Source organism: Stegastes partitus, unplaced genomic scaffold (assembly GCF_000690725.1).
Source record: "Stegastes partitus isolate 25-593 unplaced genomic scaffold, Stegastes_partitus-1.0.2 Scaffold1212, whole genome shotgun sequence".
NCBI lineage: Eukaryota > Metazoa > Chordata > Actinopteri > Pomacentridae > Stegastes > Stegastes partitus.
In genome coordinates, this window is record NW_007578943.1 from 113,201 (window position 1) to 134,559 (window position 21,359).

General features: G+C 41.6%; 1 protein-coding gene across 14 annotated transcripts in view; it reads right to left on the reverse strand.

The window, feature by feature from the left end:
* tns1b (tensin 1b) overlaps nt 1-21,359 on the reverse strand; it is a 187,175-nt gene that overhangs the window by 111,697 nt on the left and 54,119 nt on the right. For all 14 annotated transcript variants that reach the window (XM_008297339.1, XM_008297338.1, XM_008297345.1 and 11 more), the window contains exons 2-3: nt 17,849-17,963; nt 1,642-1,679 (exon numbers count right to left, since the gene is read on the reverse strand). In XM_008297339.1, coding sequence (XP_008295561.1) covers nt 1,642-1,679; nt 17,849-17,963 — 153 coding nt within the window. The remainder of the gene's footprint in view (nt 1-1,641; nt 1,680-17,848; nt 17,964-21,359) is intronic.

Genomic DNA, 21,359 nt, shown 5'->3' on the forward strand with positions numbered 1-21,359 from the left:
ATGGATGGATATTAACATGAGCAGGTGCACAGTGGTCTGCTCCCAGTCTGCCAATCATTTAGTGGAAATGATTTGATTTGCTGTAAACACCAGCTGTTTCAGGTGTTTCTTAGAAGTCAAGTAGAGTTAGCGGATAAAGTGCAGTCAGTGCACTGAGGTCAATGTGGTTAATCTACAGATAACATGTAGATGTTTGTTTCCTCCGCCACCACACATTTGTTTGAAGAGTACTATTATTTGAGTCAACAAGCTTTTCTTTGGGCACTACTATCTCAATATCTCCTACAGTTTGGTCACCGTTAACAGCACCAGTTAGATAAATCCAAGGTCAAATGAAAACTACACAAAGAACATTTTAAATAAGAAAGTGTTCATTTTCTTAAACTAAATGTCTCTTTTTGCTACAGAGAATGTTTCAAGTCAGACTCACCAAACTTACTAAACTGTATTTTTACCCCCTCATGTATGTATTAATGTGGCAAACAAACTATTTAATATAATGCAGTCTAGTACACCATCACCACCACCACCACCACCACCACCACCTCCACCACTCTATGTGACCTCAGTAATAAACATAAAGCAGAATTATCACCATTATCGCTATCAACAAAAACTGAACACATAGAAGCTTCATAAAAGTAGCATTTATGGCAGATATATTGTTTTGGATTGCACTAGACTTCACAGATGAGTGTATATGACTGCTGTTTATTGGAAAAACATGTAATTTTTTTGTCATTTTGGGAATCCAAGTCACTGAACCTCCCTCACATATTGGCATTCTCAGGGGTAAAAACTACAATACTACAGTGCAAGGACAAACGAGCCAGGAGGCGTGTGGGTTCAGCTTATCATTTCAGCCATTTTCTATGATAACTTTCCACTGGGGGCCTGTCCCAGATGGCTGGCCAAAGCCCCCACCTTTCCTTTGCTGTGGCCTGTCTGCCCTGCACTTCTGGCATTTCCTGCGAGTAAAATAGGGAATGGGCAAAGCTGGCAACAAACATCCACTTTAATAATGGATACCAGATGAAGGGTGTGTATGTAGGTGTGCACATGCACTGTATACTTATGTGTGCAAATCCTGCTATAAACCCTTTGTGGAAGTCGTATCTCGACACACACAAAACATACAACTTTCTCTTTCTAATAACCCCGCAGGAACTTTAGCTTCACCGCTTCCCCTCCCATTTTCTTGTACGTGCTCTTTCCACGACAAGATGAATCGAGCGACGGCTACATCCAGAGGTCTTTTATTTTTAGACACAGGGCAATCTCCAAGACGCAAGAGTTCATCCAATGTAAACACATTCTGGTACAAAGAGCACTTGTTTAGACATTCTTAAGATTTTTTTTGCAGAGGATAAACTCCCCAAACTCCACCCCAACATCTGCATTTGTATGCACACACATCCTAAAGAGTAGCCGACTCCACCTAAAACATTATATTTCCTTCAGATAAGCTCACATGCGTTTTAAAGGGAAAGTTCAGATTTTAAAGGAGCCATTCTCATGTCCTTTAATGTGGAATGAAACACACATCTGATTCATAATGTATTATATGCAAATTTTTTTTTAAAGACATTAACCCCTTTAGGTCTTTAAGTGTGAACTTTTGAAAATTGTTTTGATTCTTACCTTGACTTCACATTTCTTGTGGCAAGCTATTCGGCACACTGGAGGGAAAAGACAAAAAAAAAAAAAAGAGAAAATGGAATTAACTTCACGGTTCATAAAAATCTTCCCAACATTATGGAGAAATCCAGACTATGTGGTGCAGTAGGAAGCATGACATCGGGTAGTTGTCAAGGAGGCATGAAAAACCAAGAGGTTCATTCAGATCCCACAGTGTTTGTTCTGCGGTCAAAGTCAAATATCATCTGCTGTTGGAAGGCTAATATTGCCCAGTGTCAGCTTTGAGCTCTCAGGACTCTGGCTCCCTATCAAAGGCTTAATTCATTGCTCTGAAGGACGAAATACTGTAAGCGATCCGATGTCCACGTGATTGGTTTAATTACCTTGTGATCAGTGAAGCACCTGTGCAAACTAATTGTAAAATCAACAATGGCATGTGGGGGTCTTTCTACTGAAATGTCTCGGATGAATGAAAATCTACACTATCAAAGTTATGTAGTCTCACAGATGTTCAGGAGATGCTTATCAAGACAAACCGCAGTTGCACATGATAAACAAACCATTGTGTCATCTTAATTATAGCACATGTAGTGTTTTTCCAGACTAAACAACTTCCAGTGCAATGAATAATCCAGATATTTTGGCCATTTTCTCTCACGCACACACACAAAGGGTCACTTACAACTTTTTATTTCTACTTTGACCATTTCTCTTAAGGGCCAGAGGAGCACAACGCAATTAGGATTGAAATCTACAAAAATTTAGAACAGGTAGATTTTTTAACATACAATTTTACTGACTCTTGGAGACATTCCGTCTCCAGAATAAAGTACAAGCAAAGAAAACAAATTTGTAAACCAAATTTTATTTATTTATTTTTTTTTTTTTCTGTCTACACTTAAAACAAGACTTTACAAGGCATTAGTACAAGCCTAATGAAAGCTTAGATTGTGTTTACATGCACAACAGTTTGTAGGTTACGAGGCTTACCCCTGTTTTGATCATATTCAGGATATGAAGCACAGAGAAATGTGGTTATTCATATACATATAGTAAATACTTGTATATTGTTTACTGATGACTGCGTGCTGTTTTGTGCAGCTGTGTGTAATGTTTTAACAGAGATTTCTGTACCTGTTGGCTTAATCTCAAATGAATATGATCTTAGACACTGAAACTGAGGCCACTTGGTGTAAATACCAACATTGCATCGCAGACTTGGCTTATCCAATTTATTGCCAGCAACAGGAGACGAGAGTGGCAGGAATTAACATCAAACATGTTCTCTACTTTAACCGAAGTCAGGCTGTCTAGCAATGTGTAGGGCAAGGGAGTAACAGATGAGGATATGCAGGTACGACTGGTGCTATAGGGTGGTTACGATGGAGGTCAGGCTTCCCAAGTGGAGAGAAAATTTCTCCATGAGAAGGGTGTCCTTGGAATGATATCTTTCGAAGCCAACAGGGAGGGCGACAAAAAATCAGAAATCAGAAAATGACTATACTTCTCACTTGTCGATCACTAGTTTCAAGTCTCCTTCAAAACAGTAGGATGTTCATGTTGTAAGCTATGGTCCCATTTAGTAAAACAGACGATAACGAGGGGTAGGTTTTAGGGAGGAGCTACCTTGTGATCGTTAAGTTGCGACTGTATGAGTGTGCATAGTGTCCTCCAATTTTCAAATCCACCCCTCGCTCCTCACATCTGGTTTCCAAAGACCAAGTTTGCAAACACCATACTTCAAATTCAAGGCTTAAAAATGGTAGTCCACAAACCAGTGGGTCACATCATGGGGCTATGTCTGTGCTCTAGACTCAGTTCTGCTGGAGTGGCCAGTGTCTAAGTTCTTTTGAAGGAGGCAATGTTATGCAAGGGTTTCAATCCATGAAAATCTAATCAAACAAGATTAAGGAAAATCATTCAGCAGCAGAATTTAGCCACATTTATTTTGCAGCTTCCCCTCTTTCCTCAAGCCCTCTCTGTGGACTCCCACTGGGTCCACAAATAAGGGTCAATAGGGGAAAGCACCTGGACCAGCGGCTCATAAATTGTCAGATCCCCTCGAAGGACAGAGAACCAAAACAGCGCTCAGTGTGCCGAGGCGTAGGTTTTCCAAATAAAGGAGAAGGCTGTATGCTTTTACTGGAACGCTCTACACCTTATGTAATGAGTTATTCTTCCTGTCTCGAGCCACATTTTTCAAAGCACTTGTAATATCTATTGTGATTAGCTGTTAAGTCATTGATATGAATTTGGGAGGTGGCCAGTCCTGACAATGTGTGATAGCGCCTGTGTTAGAGTGTCAGCAGTTCAGTGTTTTTCCTGAACTCTAGACTTCCTGCAATCTTCCTTGTTTAAGATTTACAGGATGCTTTTTAGACACAATGTTCTCTTTGATGTGTGTAATCATACAGTATGATCCTAAAACCATATGCAGTATGTATGATCAAAAATCTGTCATCTCCGTTCGGTGAAGATTCAGGTCTACGTTAAGTCAATGTTCCCTGAAGTCTAACAGATGGTGGCGCTAATTTTCCAGGCAGTGTGATTACATACAAAGATAACAGAAAGTCACATTTAAAGGCCAATTCACCTGAGCTGAACTGTCACAAAGACATGTTTTTGCTTAGTTTGCTTTGCATATTTGAAAAGTTATCAAAATACAACAATGTTCTTAGGCTTTTACAAATCAGAAATGTACAGAGGCAAGAGAAAAAAAGCAGAGATTGGAGACACTTCAACACACACAGTCTGTTGCTAGATAGCTTTTTGCCAACGTCCTCTGTTGGCACTGCAGTCCCCTGTTGGTGAATGTGCAACAATGGGGGTCCACCGCTGGATAAGAACACTGGTACACTCTAACACACGAAGTCCGTTGCTTGCGAGCTTGTAGTTAATATCTGTACAGCTGGTGAATAAACACAAACACTGCAGCAGTCAAATTCATGCAAGCGCGGCGATGCTTTGTTGTCTGTCTGGTCACATATATAGTATTAATTGTTGTAGCATTTCCACTTTAAATATTGCTGCTCATATGTTTAAAATTCCCCTTTTGTAACTTGTTAGAGACCTCAAAAAGCCCTTTGCGTTGCTGAGGGTTAGAGGTCAAGTACTCAGAGCAACGAGAGGTCAAGCCAAATGGATTAGGACCTTATTTAGAGGATTATTTTCTTTTCCCTTTTCTACGGAGCATCATTTACCACCGTTTTGACAAGACCTGTGTTTAGTTAACCCACGTGCAGTCATGGTTTATTTGGCTGACGTGTCACAGGTAAAGCTCTTCATTTATTGACACCGAATCAGGCATAGAAAAAAAAAATGTAAAAAAGTGGAGTCACGTCTACCTCAGTGGTGGACAAAAAAGTGTGCACATAGCTAAACTAGAGAAAGTGAGAAGCATCCTTTTTCAAGCCAAATGTGTAATTACATCATGGTGCATTTAGTTTCTATTTATGCGCTCGCAGGGCTATATTTGCACTTGGGGGGGTAACATTTAAAAGTCTTTCTGACTTCTTAATTAGAGGCTTTCAAATGTGGGTGGCACCATGAAATCCTACCGGGATACACTCGGTCCCAAAAAGACTTTGAGTTCCCAGAGTCAAGCTGAATGGAGCTCTTCTACAACCTGACCCATATAGTCAGTCATGGGGCACAGTGGACAAAAATAATGAAACGCATTACATTATACTGGTGACTCTCGCAAGAACTGTTCTCTCAACCCAACCCACACAGAAGCCAGTAAACCTTCTTCTAGGACTGCAACTAATGATTATTTTTACTACTGAGAGTTATAAGTGACTCATTTTTTTGCTCACTTATATTTGATTTTTTTTTGTTGGACCAACAATGTTAAAGGATATTCAAATAGAACATTAAAGTATGAAAGTCTTGGTTGCAGAAACAATCACCCCACACAGTGCACTGGGTAGACGCCCTAGTGCTTATTATCACATATGATCTTGCTAATTTGTCATCGAATTTAAGGTTTCTGAGCAATTTAAAGGACTGCAATGGTTTAATAGTTGATATAACTCCCCATTACGTCCATTTAGCATCTGGGTTGGAGTATATCGACCATAGCATGAAATCTTTCCCAGCACAAAGTGTCTTTAAGTCTCAACTTTGAAGACAACATCTAGCAGATAAGAATCCTTGGTGTTTAGAAAAATGTATGCATGTACATCTACAGTACCAAGACAAATATAGAAGATCTGATTATTTATTATTACTAGTTGTCATACTCATGGTTCAGACTGCATCTACTAGGGGGTCAGAAGGAGAAAGTTAAATTGATAAACCAAGGTGAAAATGGTCAAATTACAGTTGAATGTCGTTTGGACTCCTCTGTGCTGCACGTGAGAAATATTTTCCACAATATTTATGATTAATCTGCATGATTAAAACGTGAGAATGTGAGAACCCTGATGTCTGAACATTTCTGACGCCCGAACTGTGACATGGAGTCAGCCGTGTGGAATGTTCCTGTATGTGTGAAATTCAAACACACTCTGGCTGTTTGCTTGATAAGCATAAAAAGCCATGTGTCTGTCCATCAGGACGATGTCCAGCACGGCTCTCAGCACGTGAGTCCCCAGTAAACAACACTCGTGGGCCACATGGGAAGAAGCAGGACTTCCATATTGGGTGTGAAAGTGGCGAGGCCGGAGAGCGCGGGCTAGGCTTTACCTTGTTAGGAAGTGGGAGCTTTGGAGAATAAACAGAGCAGAAATGTTCCTGGTGGAGGGGAGGGAGAGGGGAGGGGGAAAAAAAGCACAGTGATGAGGAGGGATGGAGGATGAGGAGAGACAAGGAGATGCCAGAAGAGAAAAAAGAGGAGATACTGGCGAAAAGGACATCTGTGGAAAAGATGAACAATAAAGAGTGTTGGAGGTGGGATTGAAGAAAAGTGAGAGAACAGCAGGGACGGGGGTTGGTCAGAACGAGGAGATGATGAGGAGTGTCGAGGAACACCACTTGCTATCTGACTCTGGGTCTGTGGTATGCTGTGCAACACTGGAGGAAGGGGGGGTTATAAAGAGGTAGGGGTGTACGACTGAGGCTGGGTGATTTCCTTCCCCTGGTCCCTCGAACAGAATGTGTACTCCCTCAGGGCTGGGCTGGACCCCCTTACAACACAATCAGAGGGCAGGGGCTGGAGAATTTCCTCTTCCTCCCCCTTCGTACTCTCACTCTCTCCATCCCTCTTTCTTCCTTTTTTTATTTCCTCTCCTGCACAATCGCAAACACGTGAGCGCCAGCACGTGGACGTGGTGTACGAACATACACAGTGCGTCACTGCTGTGCACGGACACGCACACAAACTCCAGAACTACCGACTCCTCTCATCTGTTTAACGGCTCTTTGTGCACTGTCGACATAAGTCACATGACTCTGAACGCAAGAGATTTTGCACCGATTCACATCAAATAAATGTATGTTCTTGAATTAAATGACAACATTAATATTCCTGATGATATCGCTTGTGCTGTGTAATATTCTATAGATTTTATATGCACCAATCAGCCACAATATTACCAACAGGTAAGGTCAATATCATTGTTCTGATTGAGCATCTGCAGGATGTGCAGCCCTAAACCTGCAGCCCACAGCACCACAAAGACCCGCTACAGGAGCCCCCCAGAGGTCCTGTGTCTACGCCTCATTGATCGCAAGGGGACCTTCATGATATATTATATACACTGCAGTCCTTTAACTATTGTTTGTTCATCTAAAGCCTTGTATCTTTTCCCTCAGTGCCATAACGGTCCAGTTGCAGAGGCTGACATGTTCCTTCATTATAACAATAGGCACACGTTTATTTTGACTTCATCCTCATATACACAGTGCTGCTGCTGTTAATACTCTCTAGTGTATCAAACAGTCATTAATCTACTGCTGCCCCAAATAAATGTGTAACCTCATGTTTGAGTAGCAATTTCATAACAGCTACAAATGCATGTAACTGTTCTAGTAAACCCTTAAAAAATAACACAGCACAGTGTGGAGTGACTAAAACTGTCACATCAAGAAGGCTCCAGGTTTGAACTCCTGGCTGGTCGGGGCCTTCCTATGAAGAGTTTCCATGCTCTTCTCTGCGATTGTTTTTCTCTGTTGTGCTCCAGCTTCCTCCTACAGTCCAAAGACATGTTACAAGAACTGGTGATTCTAAATTGGCCGTAGGTGCACGGTTGTTTGTCTGTGTGTTAGCCGTGCAATCCGCTGGCAGCGCGTTCGGAGCGCGCCACGCCCAATGTGGACCAGGATGGGCTCCAGCACGCTGTGACCCTCTGCTGGATGAAGCAGGTCGAGCTGACGGATGGACGGAATATGAATTAACTTTGACAGTAAGGAGCTTCCTTCTCTTGTCTCCACTTGAAGGATGTAAAAAGCCAGTGTGTGTTTTTGGATTAGCACCTCTGTGTAACTTTACTTGGAAAAATCCTTGCACAGTGGTTTTAAAATCTGCTTTTGTTGGCTACATTAGAAAATATGGAGGATAGAGAACGGCATCCTCAACCTGTATGTGCACCGGCCAACTTTAGTGTAGGAACATAACATCTGAATCAGAAACATTACGTTGGAGCAAGACTACAACAGAGATCTGGTGGACTCTTGTGTTGTTGTAAACGCTTAAAAATATGTGGTTGATTGAATCATTTTTCCACTGGCACCTGATCCATGTTGTGTTTACATATTGTCCTGTGGCTATCCGACAACTAACCACCTAATCAACGCAGCGAGAACGCTAAAGAAACTTTATTTCTGACCCGTGCCGACACAAACGCGCTCTATTCGACATTCCGTCTGCTACGTTCCGCTGTGCTGCAGTTTCTGTGTACAGAAGTATTAATGTTAGTAATTATCGACACTCACTCATCACTATCTATCATTTGACTCACATAGGGGTGTCATCGTTCAGCCCACACGTTTTCCCCCATCTAAAATCCCTGCCTGCGTTAGGTTTCTGTGGGCAAAGCTCCACCTTCTTCCAGCTGCTGAGGCTTTCTTTCCATGGGAGATCCCACCCCGAAAAAACACTGCAGGGGGAGTCGAATAAATCCTGAGCCAGAGTTCCCATGGAATGGTTTTTGTGTACTCAGATCTGTGTCATCTGTTTGCTTCCTCCTGACAAAACATAACTTCTGTTTGTTTACTTTTCTGTCTGGTTTTGTGTGTGTGTCACTGTGAGTATTAGTCTGACTTTGTTTTGTTGAAACAGCTGTTTCCCCTGATACAACATGCAGCTCGCTACAGAAAACAGAACCTTAGTATGTAAATACAACAACAACAAAAAAAGAAAAAAAACAGACAAATGTGGATTTAACAATCTGCACAAGCTCCGGTTTGAGGTTTGTGCAGAAATTCTGGAAATTTAAACTGAAAGACGTGCAGCAGATGTAGTTTGTCCAGATGGATGGACGTACTCCACGAGAAACACAGCGCTCTGCTGCCCCCTGGTGGCTGCAGATCCTCAACATGTTACACGTTGTTTTAAATGGTTTGTTGATTTTTGACTAATGGCTCATGACTCTAAACACAATTATGCAACCCAGCAGCACTAAAAATAAAACAACAGGAACAATAAACCAATAAAATCATTTAAATAAACATGCTGAATAACATTTTCCAAGGTTGACAATGAACTTAATGGATTAACTTATCAGTCAACATGAATAAAAATATCATAAAAAGCACAAGAAATTAATCCATGACGACAGCGCACATTCTGTTTGCTGAGGAAGATCATATGATGCGGTTTAAAAACTGTAGAACAGCTGTGGGTCTTCTCAGCCACGTTTTGTCAAATGAATGTCTAATGTGTTTCCTCTATGTACTGTGTGTAACATGTAAGAATAATAATAATACTTATATAGCGCTTTCAAGATACTCAAAGACGCTTTACAAAGTAGGCAACAATGAAACAAACAAACAAAAATAAAAACAAATAAATAAACAAATAAAATATAATGGGAAAGGAGTATTCAACAATTTCCTTGAGGTTTGTACCAAAGGGATCAATAAAGTTCTACTCAATTCTATTCTATTCTATTAAGAAGAAAAAAAAGAATTATAAGTTATAGGCGGTGTTGAGAAGATTTCTTGAATATGGAGAGTGAGGAGGATGTGTGTGAGCTACTGGATACCTTGAATTTCCCCAAGGGGACGAATAACATATCTATCTATCTATCTATCTATCCATCTATCTATCTATCTATCAGTTTTGTTTGAAATTACATTCTTTAACGTGAAATTCTAAAATCATTAAGTGTACATCCCACAGACAATTTGCACCTTTGCCTTCTTTTTTCTCCGGTTCCCTCAAAAGGCCAGCATTTATAACTGTTCTTAGTGTCACGCATGATGTCACGTGTGTTTATTATGGGGTTTTTTGTAATGTTTTTACATTTTTCTAGCTTTATTAGCAAAGACACAATCTGCTGGCATACCAACAAAACAACACAAAGTCCAACAACAAAGGCAGCTATAACAAAGAAATGCAGTAATTAGCAGAGGAGCGGTTTACTATGGAATGTACATGGATCTTCACTTCAGCCAGAGATATCGGATTCCTCAATTTAAATTCCTTCAGCACACTAATCCCAGTGACTGGAGCTGAACACAAAAAGAGGCCTCCTTTCCCATCTTTGTCCTTAAACTATTAGCAGACAGCAGATATACTGTATGTCGTGACTGTAGGGAATATGTGGAATGTATTTTGTTTCTCTTAAACAATGAAGATAGTAGCAGGAGGTATGACTGCAGGTTTGCTGCTAAATAGTCGTGCACAGTGTGAGAAAACAGTGTCATGTCTGTTAAACCTGTCAAATATGTATGGGGATAAATAAAGAAATGAAAATAAATGATCCCCAAAATGTTAAAAGAAAAAAAAAACACATCAATTAAACAGAACATTTATTTAAGAGATTGTAACTATACTGACTTAAAGGCGTATTTCTCCTGCTGCTCCCTTGAACATATTTATACATTAACCCAACAAAGCATCATTTGAGGTAGCTGACAGCCACCTGGGGTCTAATACACTGGTTTGGATGTTATCATATCATTAAATAGGTGTTATCATTGCACATTATCACCAGTGAGAGACCAACACCCTCCAGTAGGATCTATAGGCCATTATCACCCCATTTTTACATTAGATTAGATATAACTTCATTGATCCCTTTGGTAGGGTACCTCAGGGAAATTGTTGTACTAGCAACAACACAACACCGACAGAGACAGTAGCACACATCAATCAAGAAAAAAGAGCAGTAAACAAGGAAAACAAAGAATTTTCACAGTGTTTGTTGAAAGATTTGGCTCTACTTGGTTAGGTTTGGCTAGTCAGGGGTCAGAGTGGGTGGCAATGTGCTTTCTGAGCCCACTAGAAGGTGGAGGAGGTCGCCAAGGGGAGAAAGAATAATGTGCACTGACAACAGGATGTTTAATGGGCTGATAACGTCAGTCTTGAGCGCCTAATCAGATTGGTAAAATGGAGTTAATGCATGTGTCCAGTACTCCTTTTGACTGGTCAGATGTTCATATTATGAAGGAAATCATTTCTCTTAATCGTTGCATTTTAGGTCGTGGGTCTTTTGCAATGTGTTTATTGTGTGTTTTTATCAGGACGGCAATGAGCAACAGATTGAATAAATAAAAACAGCAATAAAATGTAATATTATGTACACATAGTACTATAAAAAGAAACAATCACGATGAACTCTGTTGTAGGATGTGAAGAATCTAAAAACGTGGAGCTCAACAGCAGACAGCAATGTAATGCTTCAGCTCGTCCAGCAGGTGGTGCTCTAACTGCATCAACAGCTCTGCTGCTTCCATGGTGGAGACTGGATTCCTTATTGTTCTAACTTCAGTTCTTTTAAATTCCTTGTTCATTCAAAGGGATACTAGATGATCTGAGCACATTCACGAGATTATATTTTGTACTTGACATAAATGTGTGCATGTTTACCAACAGTGAAGCTAAACAGTGAACAGATACGAGTGTTAAAAGTCAGAAGATGGAACCGAATCACTGCATACTCTATTGAGGTTTGCACTGCTGTCAACATTCAAAGGAAGTAATTGTCTATTCAGTAGATTAGTGTCGTGATATTGGACGGGGACAGCTACTATCCATCATCCACAGAAAACCGAACATCATCTTCATCTGTCTGTTCCTTATTAGACTCATGACTTCTGCCAAAGCAAGGAGTCACTGTTGGTCTTTTTATGTTCCAGCATGTGTGATATGAACTTGGCTGCTGGCTGCACATAATAAATCAGCACCTACTCAGTAATCGCAGTACTTTTACATGCTGTTGTAATCCATGTTTTCACAACATAAGAATGTCTTTGCATCAGTCTTGATACTGAAGCTCTACATGCGGCCTGTTCTGTACGTGTGTGTGTGTGTGTTTTTGCCCTCGTTGGGATTTGCTGCATACCAGCTGGATGAGCTAAGCAGTCAGGAACAGAGCTGTGATAACCTTCACTCTGCCTCAGTCACACTCACACACCTGCTATTGTAGTCCGTCTAGCCGGTCTTTGAAGATCCGTGGATCCCCAGAGGACGGCGGTGCGGTCGGGACAAACCACAGCGGCAGAGCTACACCCTGCACGGCCAAGCACGTCTAAACAATCTTTGCAGATTTGTTTCAAGGTGGTTTTTAATGCTTTCTCTCAGCTAGACCGCTTTAATGTGCCGTGATACAAAGGTTAAATGAAGCACCTGTGGGAGGCAGAGGGAAAATGATCCTAAATGATCAGTTTAGGGAAGAACTTTCAGTCAGAACACTTATGAATTAAAAATAAGGTGACTTCATATCGTCTGGTTAAGTCTCCCAGTCGTACTTTACCTTTAAAGGGCACAGCAGCGCCCGATTGTCCTGCCTCCGCACACAAACTGCTCTACAGTGAAAGAATATAAAAGCCAGTTCCTGCCCTCAGGGCCTATTCTCCAAAAATACCCTACCACACACACACACACACACACACACACAGGGACTTTTGTTTTTTCTTTCCTTTCTTTTTTTTTTTTAACTGGAAAACAGCAGTCGTGACCTGCGTCAACATGCTATTGTCAAAGTAACTAACACCTTGTATCCTGGCAACTGCTGAAGGGAGAGGAAGTCGGCGAGCTCCTGTCATTACGAGACCATGTGACTGGAGTCTGTTAGTAAACAAGAGCGGCAGAGGGAGGAACGGTGGGCCCGACCCGGCCGATCTGGCAGAGCTGCACTCTGACCGACCGCCTAAAACATCCCGACTAATAGACTTACTCACTTTCTGGCAGAAAGCTAGATGAGAAAAAAAAAACATCAAACCTATGCTCATATCTGTGCAGTGAGCTTTTGCAGAAAACAGGAAAAATCTGCCAACTTGCAACTAAAGCTCACTGAGAAAAATGTAATCCCTCAGAAGATGTCATACTGCTGTTAACTGATTCACGAGCAAAGTCAAGCTGGTGGTTTGATGCAAAGCACGTATCACATACACATGCATGTACAGATGTGAGCGGGATATATGAAGATGAATAAGCATATTCCCCAAAACGTCAAATTACTCCTTTAAGGGTGTAGCACAGCAACTTGGTACAGCAATGTTACAGAGTTGGAGGACCAGTGTTGCAGAGATGTAGCACTTTTAGATCCTGTAGTGTTTCGATGTCTCAGAAATGCTGCATCCTGCCTGTTAAATCCCACCATTTAACCTTCTCACTGCTTAGTAACACAGGCCCACTGCAAATGCACCCAGCCATCTTCAGTGAGTGTGTATTCAGCTCTCCTTCATCAAAAGCAACATTTCAGATCTCCACGTCGTCACTCTTCCGAGGGCGAATGACATCACTATTGGCATTCAGGTGTTTCTCATTACAGATACCTACAGTTCATTTATTCCTTGCATGAGCAGCGTCATGCTACAATTCAGACATAATGACATTTAAGATGTCTGCAGCTTTCATTTCTGACTCGTCCAAACTGAAATACAGATGATGTGGATATCTAACTAGTCGTAGTCAAACTACAGTTAGTCAGAATGATATTTTAATATCAATGTAATATACTTCTGTCTTGATGATCCTGACAATATCATTAATGTTTTCAAGGTCCGCCTGTGTTGTCAGTGTGTACGACGGGCTCAGCCGCCCCTTTAAAAATGGTACTTTTGCGGCGCTATGGCTCACCTGGTTGAGCTGGTGTCCCATGTTCTGGGGGTATAGTTCTCGAGTCCCGCTCATGACCCTTTGCTGCAGGTCCTTCTCCCATTCTTCTCCCCCCACTTCCCTGTCTCTCTCTCTATCCTATCTAATAAGGCCAAAAAATATCTTTTTAAAAAAATAAAAAACTTCAGGACGCCGCTACAGCTCACCTGGTTGAGCTGGCGTCCCATGTGCAGGGCTACAGTCCCAATGTGGAGGTCATGGGTTTGAATCCTGCTCATGACCCTTTCCCACATGTCCTCCCCCCATTCTTCTCCCCTACTTTCCTGTCTCTCTCTCACTAACATTATCCAACAAAGGCCCAAAAAAAATAACTTTAACTAAATAAATAAATAAAATAATAAAAAAACTTCAAAAATACTGTCCAATACTAAAGTAGTGGACTCCACCGCCCTCCATCTCTTCACCCTTTGACCTTGCACGCCATATTTCTAGTCACTTCAAGTTTTAACAAAATGTAGTGAGTCATGCGACAGGAGGACAGACTGAGAATTAGAAAACCAGAGCGCAGCTGAGGTCTGCTGTCTGTGCACGAGGCTGCCGCTCGCCTCGTGTCGTCCTCGTAAATCCGTCTCAACCGCACAAACACACACACAGACGCACACAGCATCCACCTCGTACACACGACTGAACCCAGATAGAGCTGGGGGAAAAGAATTACACCGAGATAAATTAAATCAAAATACAGTTCAGCGCAGTCTTGTCGCGATGGTTTATTTCTCCTATAAATCAGCTCTTTCAGACGACAGTCCCAGGTGCTGTCCTGTGTCAGTTTATGAGAACACTTAAGTGACTGCGTGCGCACAGTTTAGGCCGGACAAATTGACGGCAGCAGCTTATGTGATTGGTCAAAACGTTACCAACATAGGAACATACCATGATGTAACAAATCCTGTTTAGAGGAAGAAACGGTCACTTTAATCAGCTGCTCGTCACTTTATCATGCGGTAAGTTATCTTCCTATTTAGCCAGTATGTAAGACTTGTCTTTGTGGATTCAACAGCCGGCTGCTTATAGGCCACACTGCTTCATGTGTGTTCGTTTCGCTACAAGGCACCTGATACAGATTTTGCTTCTGCCAAAATGCTACATCATGTGCAGACTGAGAAACTAAAAGGCTAGTTAATGACATACTTATCCCGACGTACAACAACAACATCTGGACCGGCACGTTAGATCACAGAGTGAAGCGCAGAGTAAATGCAGGTGGTGAAGAGCGCTGATTTTATAAGCCTTTCTTCACCCAGGAAAGGTGTGCCAACATTATCTGTTCCTGCAACATCTTGTTTCACGCTCACACGAAGCAGACACCTCTGCTGCAACTTTTCCAGACCGGTCTAAAACGAGGCGCACGGCATATCAACAATCTGTCAGACGGACTTTAAGGGGGTTGAAAAGAACCCAACTTTACAGAGAATGTTTTTCTAAGCTACATCTACCCGTCCTGTGTCATGTTTGGGAAGCTGCAAGCTAAATATTCCCTCATGGTGTGCCAAACCACACATCCAGCCATTTCCGCATGGTTTCATTTGACGTTATCTGTGCGAAAACAGACATTTCCACTGCAGCGCGATGTGCCGAGCTCGCCGAGGTCATATATTCTTCGGTTTAACTCGCTCGGAGCGCCAGATGGGAAAAGTTTACTGCATCCAAGAAAATGGTGACTGCATTAAAGTCAAGCATTGAGTCTCAGTTACTTTCCTGCAATTGTTTGATGTTGCATATTATACTTCCATCGCACCCAAATGGCGTCTGTGTAGGCTTAAAAAAACAATAGAAGCGTAAAATCCTGCTCTATAGAGGGACCCTGCTGAGGCTGCGCAGCATATTCGAAGTACAGTCGAAGCAACAGAGACATCCTTCCATCTCTGTTCTGTTTAAGATGACTGCATTGATCAAACTATGCAAATCACTCAGCAGTCAGTTAATTACATTGACTTTGTAGTAAACACCACTGAGGAAATTGAGAAGCTGTTAACCTTTAGCCTCCCGGGAGCTTCTTCTGCCACTTCACTGACTGACCCTCGACACAGAGACGACCCCAGGTAACCTCGGGTCATCGCTCATTCAGACCACTGATGGATGTCGTAAAAGATATTGTCTTCATTGTCCCAGCAGTTATTGTAAACCCTGCTGTAAGCAATCAAAGAGAGTTTTAATTGTGATTCTACTGAATGTAAATTACAGGGATTGTAAAGTCAACTATCAATCGAATGGAGCATCAAAATCAGACCCTGAAAACAGTCTTAACTACAAAACAGTGACTTCTGGTGCCACACTTCAGTTCTTAAGCTCCAAGAGACAACATAGACTAATGCATCCTTAGAGTGCATCAAAGAATCTAAGGAGGGTTTTTGCATTGGAGCATCTGACAGTCAACGTTTCACGAGGCCTTTTTCATTATCAAGAATCCAACACGGTGTCAGGTGCTTACTGTACTTTAATAACCTTCACATAAAGTTAGAGAAGGGGATCGACTTCATGCAGAATTCTTGGGTTTCTACACAGTCAAGACTTTAATGTAATTGTCAATGAGACTTTTCAGTGCGGAAGAACTTTGTCACAATCAGCCAATAAATACCTCAAATGACAATCACTTCGGGTTGTCATGATGTCAGGGGGGTTTTTTGTGGCCAAAAGAAATTGCAATAACAAAAATAAAATAATAATTCTACCAGTCTACTTTATCTTTTTAGGCAAATTAAATACACGAGTGTGTGGAGGTGGAGAGAATAGCCATAACTGTACAGTCTGTTGTTCCTCTGTTGGAGGGTCAACCAGATAGTGCTGGACCAGCTGTGACCAAGGAATTGTGGGACATATTCTGCAGTTTTCCTCTGCAGAAACATGGGGCAGGTATGAGTTAGAGCAAATGTTTATAGGAACTTGCCCCTAATCTGCCCTTTCAGCCTTTGTTTCTATTGTGGTGTTGGATGTGACAGCTTCAACCCCAACACAAACTAAGAGCGTGACAAAACAACAACAAATTGCAGTCGCTGGATGTAACGTCAGTTCTATGAGCACACAGGAAACAGAACAATGGAGGGTTGTTGTTGTGTTAGCCTGTGTGGTGAATTTCACATTGTTTATGGTGATGATGGAAAGGAGACGAGTGCGACTGATGAGGAGATGAAGACGCCAGAAAAAAATTACACTTGTGGTTCTCTCCGAGATTAACTAATCAGCACTGAGTTTTTCAGTATCTGCTCCAAGGTAAGTACTTCTTTCACCCTCAAAAACAGCCAAAAAAGAGGTCCTATGGTGGGCAGCACCTGCAGGCTGAACACACAAGTTCTGCACATCGACAACAGTTCCAGCAGTGAAAGACGGCTTAAAGTGATTCATCATTAAACAAAGAAAGAATAGATTTGTAGATTGCATGATTCTGATCTTAACAAGAGGGTAAAAGCAGCTTCAGCAGCTTTTAAATGTTCTTTATTATAAATATTAGTAAGAGAACCCATTACTTTAACGTTGAGATATTGACCAACTTCATGAGTAGTTTTTTCATTTCAAAACAAAACCAGCCTTTACAAATAGTTAACATACAGTTCATAGTTCAGTGCCCTATTATCTAGAACAGAGTTTAGGATGATTTGTGTTCTAAGTCTTTTAATGAGCAAGTAATAAAGTGCATCAAGGCTGAGTTGCCAGCGTTGCTCCTTTTTGTTAGCGCTGAGTGCTACAAATTAGTGGTTCGGTCCAACATAGCAGTGCTTCACTACAGTCAGTTCACTTTGACAACTGGCCAAATGAAAATGTGTTGGCACATGTTCTGAACACCTCGAGTTTCAAACCAGTTTCACCTCTGAGGTGGTCAGCGGTGCTGTCACTGGATACTCAGGTGTGCCTGTCAGCAGGGTGAGAAGTTAAACCACCGGAGCTCAGCAAAAAACAGATTACTCTAAGATCGAATTAAAATTACTGTCAGTCTGGGACCACCACAGCTGCCACAGCAAGTCGTGAGTTTCAGGACAGGCGACTGACCTCGGCAGATGAGTCCGTCCTGGATGATGGTCTGCTTGCAGACGCTGCAGTGTTTGGCCTTCTTAAAAGTCTTCACCCGAAACGTATGGGAATGAAGAGCCTCCAACTCCTCTGGCTGCAGAGAGGAAAACAACAACAAAAGACAAAAGAGGTGGAAAGTCAGTGTTAGAATGCTGCACACTTCAATGGGTCCAGGTGGCATGAGTCATTTTGCATTGTGGGATTTCTGTGTGCAGGTGTTCTGACAGAAATGCTGTTATTCTTGCTCGCTGGTTCATTTTATTTAATAGGCCACATGCAGTTTATACAATGAGCATCTGGAAACATACTGCAAATCACACATATCTGCACCGACCCTTTGTCCAGAGCACACACAAATCATGAGCATTATGTTTACAACACCACATCACAAAGCCAAAAAGTCGTTTAAAATCCCTGTAGGAAGCACAGTTGTAGAGGCTCAGTCTGGCAGAAGAAACACAGACTAATCTCTGCTGTTTACCTTTCGTTCACCCTCCACCTCCTCACCCTCCCAACTTTTGACCCGTCATCTCATTTCCCTCCTTCCAGGTGTGTTATGCAACACCCCTAAGAGCCTGCTGTTTATTCTCTACTGTATACCATCTACCACCCAGTGCGTTTCCTGTCTGCTTAGTAAATTTAAGCGACGCTGGAGAGCAAACACAAAAGTCAGGCTTTGGAAATGTGACTGTTTCCTGCAGCGTCTCTACGAGAAACCTGCATCGTGTTTCCATTTACCCCCCTAATGTCCTTCCGTGGGGAAATGTGACATCATTTTTGTGTGTTGTGTTTGCTCAGCTGGTCCCAGTTTCTGCTTTGAGCTTCAGCTCACTGGGAGGAATGGCCTCATGAATCCTCCTGTAATCCAAGCAACCTAAACATATTTTTATATTACAAAGATTGCGTCACTAATGACTTAGCCACAACAGCTTGAGAAGTGGTGGAATGGCATTTAACATCGCCTACAATTAACCAGTTGACAAAGATGGAGCCAAAACTTCAGAATAGAAAAAAAAGCTGCATAGTAATATACTGTATAAACACAACCAGTATAGTAATATATAATAACTGTGCTGTGCTGAGTGAACTGGGATGCAGACTTTTCCTGCATGCATGTGTGTCTTCTCCCTACGTGTACATGGCTGCTAGTCTTTGATGTACCTAAATGCCTTCAATCTACATATGTTCTGTACAAGGATTAAAGAGAGAAAATGGATGTGTTTTCAAGGCAGGAAGCGCCTGTTAGCATGGCGTCCAGCATGAGGCTTCCATTAAGTGTGTGTGCAGGCTGGACAGGGGCTAAAAGTGGCCATGTGGTTGGCATATTGGGGGACTTTGCACAGGAATTTTCATATGGAGAAGACTGTAAATTTACCCGGCTTGGTAAGAAAACTGAGTAGTTTCCCCTCAAAAAAAAATTTCCCAGACTGCCATCCACAGTAACCTTACAACCACTAATGATGCCCCTCTTTTTTTTTTAACTTCTTGTCACTCCTAAAAGGCAACGTGTTGGAAAAGCGGCTCAGGGTGTGCAATCGCAGCAAAGAACTAAATTATAAACCAGATCCAGAATGTGTTGGACTCTGCTCACTTCATGCTGTCTTTCTTCCCATCTGACTGGTCTCACAGTCGTTATTAGCAAAAGAAAGTGACTTAGCAGATAGAAGGCTCCCTGTTGGTTCTTATGATGTCTTATTTCCAGACAGTGCAGGATTTATTTACTGTGTGGCCTTCAGATGGCTGCAGGACGACTGGAGCACATTTTATTATAACAGTGACGACAACAGAGTACGGTCATGATAGCAACATTATCTGTGCAAAGGAACAAATGAAATATTAACAGAATGGCTGCATGACAGGGAGGCATGGAGGTCCACATGCACAGATGTCTACCAGACAGGTAGCGGTTAACAAAACACACTACTGAGTTGCATCATAGGAAGTACAGAACAGAGGCCTTTTAGAGCTTGTTATGATCCACGTTAGTGACTGCAGCTGTGTTCAGACAGACATCAGCACTTTGTGGAAAAGAGATGCCAAAGCAGGAGGATCCAGGGGAAAAGAAAATACAGGGTCATCCAGCAAAAAAAAAAAAAACCTGGTTCAGATTCCAGATTGCAAAATGTTGGCCAAAATTATCGTTTGACCAAGCTGTAAAATCCTTCATGACAATATCTTAAACCATTACGTGGGGCTGAACAATCCATCTATTTCATCAATCTGTTATTAAATGTAATTAGCACATTGCAAAAGTTGCAATTCAGGATATATGAGGTGTGTTTTTATATAGTAAAACCAATGCTGTCATTCAGTCTTATTGAATTCGAGCAGGGGTTGTTGATGCTGTTCATAGATCAGTCTACACGATGTGATTCAGGCATACGTAGTTCTGCTGACATCTCCCAGGCATCAATATTCATTCGTCACATGGCACACATTTTGCAGCACTTCTGACTCAGACTTTAAACTGTGTCAATGGTTTTACAAATGAATTCAATCCTTCTTGTGTGAGTCACACCTTTCATGGCGTCTAATGTGGAAATGCTCCAAGAAGTTTCAAACCTACTAGATAGTGAATATTGAACTGAAGGTTGATGTACATCACAAATCAAACATCTCGCAGCGCATCATGATCACATGTTCGCCCAAAATCATTCAACCGTATCTATAACTCAGACTGGATTTCCTACCTTATCATATCACATCCACTTAAACCAGTACAGGCTTGTTAAAGGGACAGCCCCAGCAATTAGCAACCAGTGCTGCACTCCCATAAAGCTGGGTGCTTGTAAAAATACAGATACAAAGAAGCGTCAAGATTGATGCAGACATCCCGACTTTCAGACCTGATACGACTCAAGCTCCAAAAACACTGGATCCCTCATTTATCATGATGCAGCACCTTCATTAGATTACCCTTACTTTTAAAATTCACACATTTTATCTGCTTAAAGTAAATGATTAGAAGATCCCCAACAGCTGGAATGGATCTGAGACAAAATGAGGATGTTCCTCTAAAACAAGGTAGAGGCAAAGCGGTGCTAAATTCTCATGTCAGGATTAACATTCTCCCAATGTTCTCTGTTTGATTAACATCTAAGTACAGATGAAGATGAAGGCAATGCCATTAGTTTTGCAGGTATTTGGTAATAAACTGAAGTACTGAACAAATAGAAACTGGTGCCCCATGATAGGTGATGTGATGGTAATCCATTCCTTCAAAGACACTTTTTTGTGTGTGTTTTGCAAGAAGATGTTTTTCATTATCAGTTCATTCTTGTCAAAAGAAATCTTCTCAGCAGCCTTGAAATTGAGACTCTGAATTGCACTAGTGCTGTGAATAATGTATAGCATATTATCATATATCATCCACTCCCAAAATTCACTGTTATGAAGATTTAGAACCTCACTGATATCACCTCTGCTGTTTATCAGGCTCTATGCGACAGTTCGCTGTTTGTTTTTCAGAGCCACATGGCAACAGCAGGAC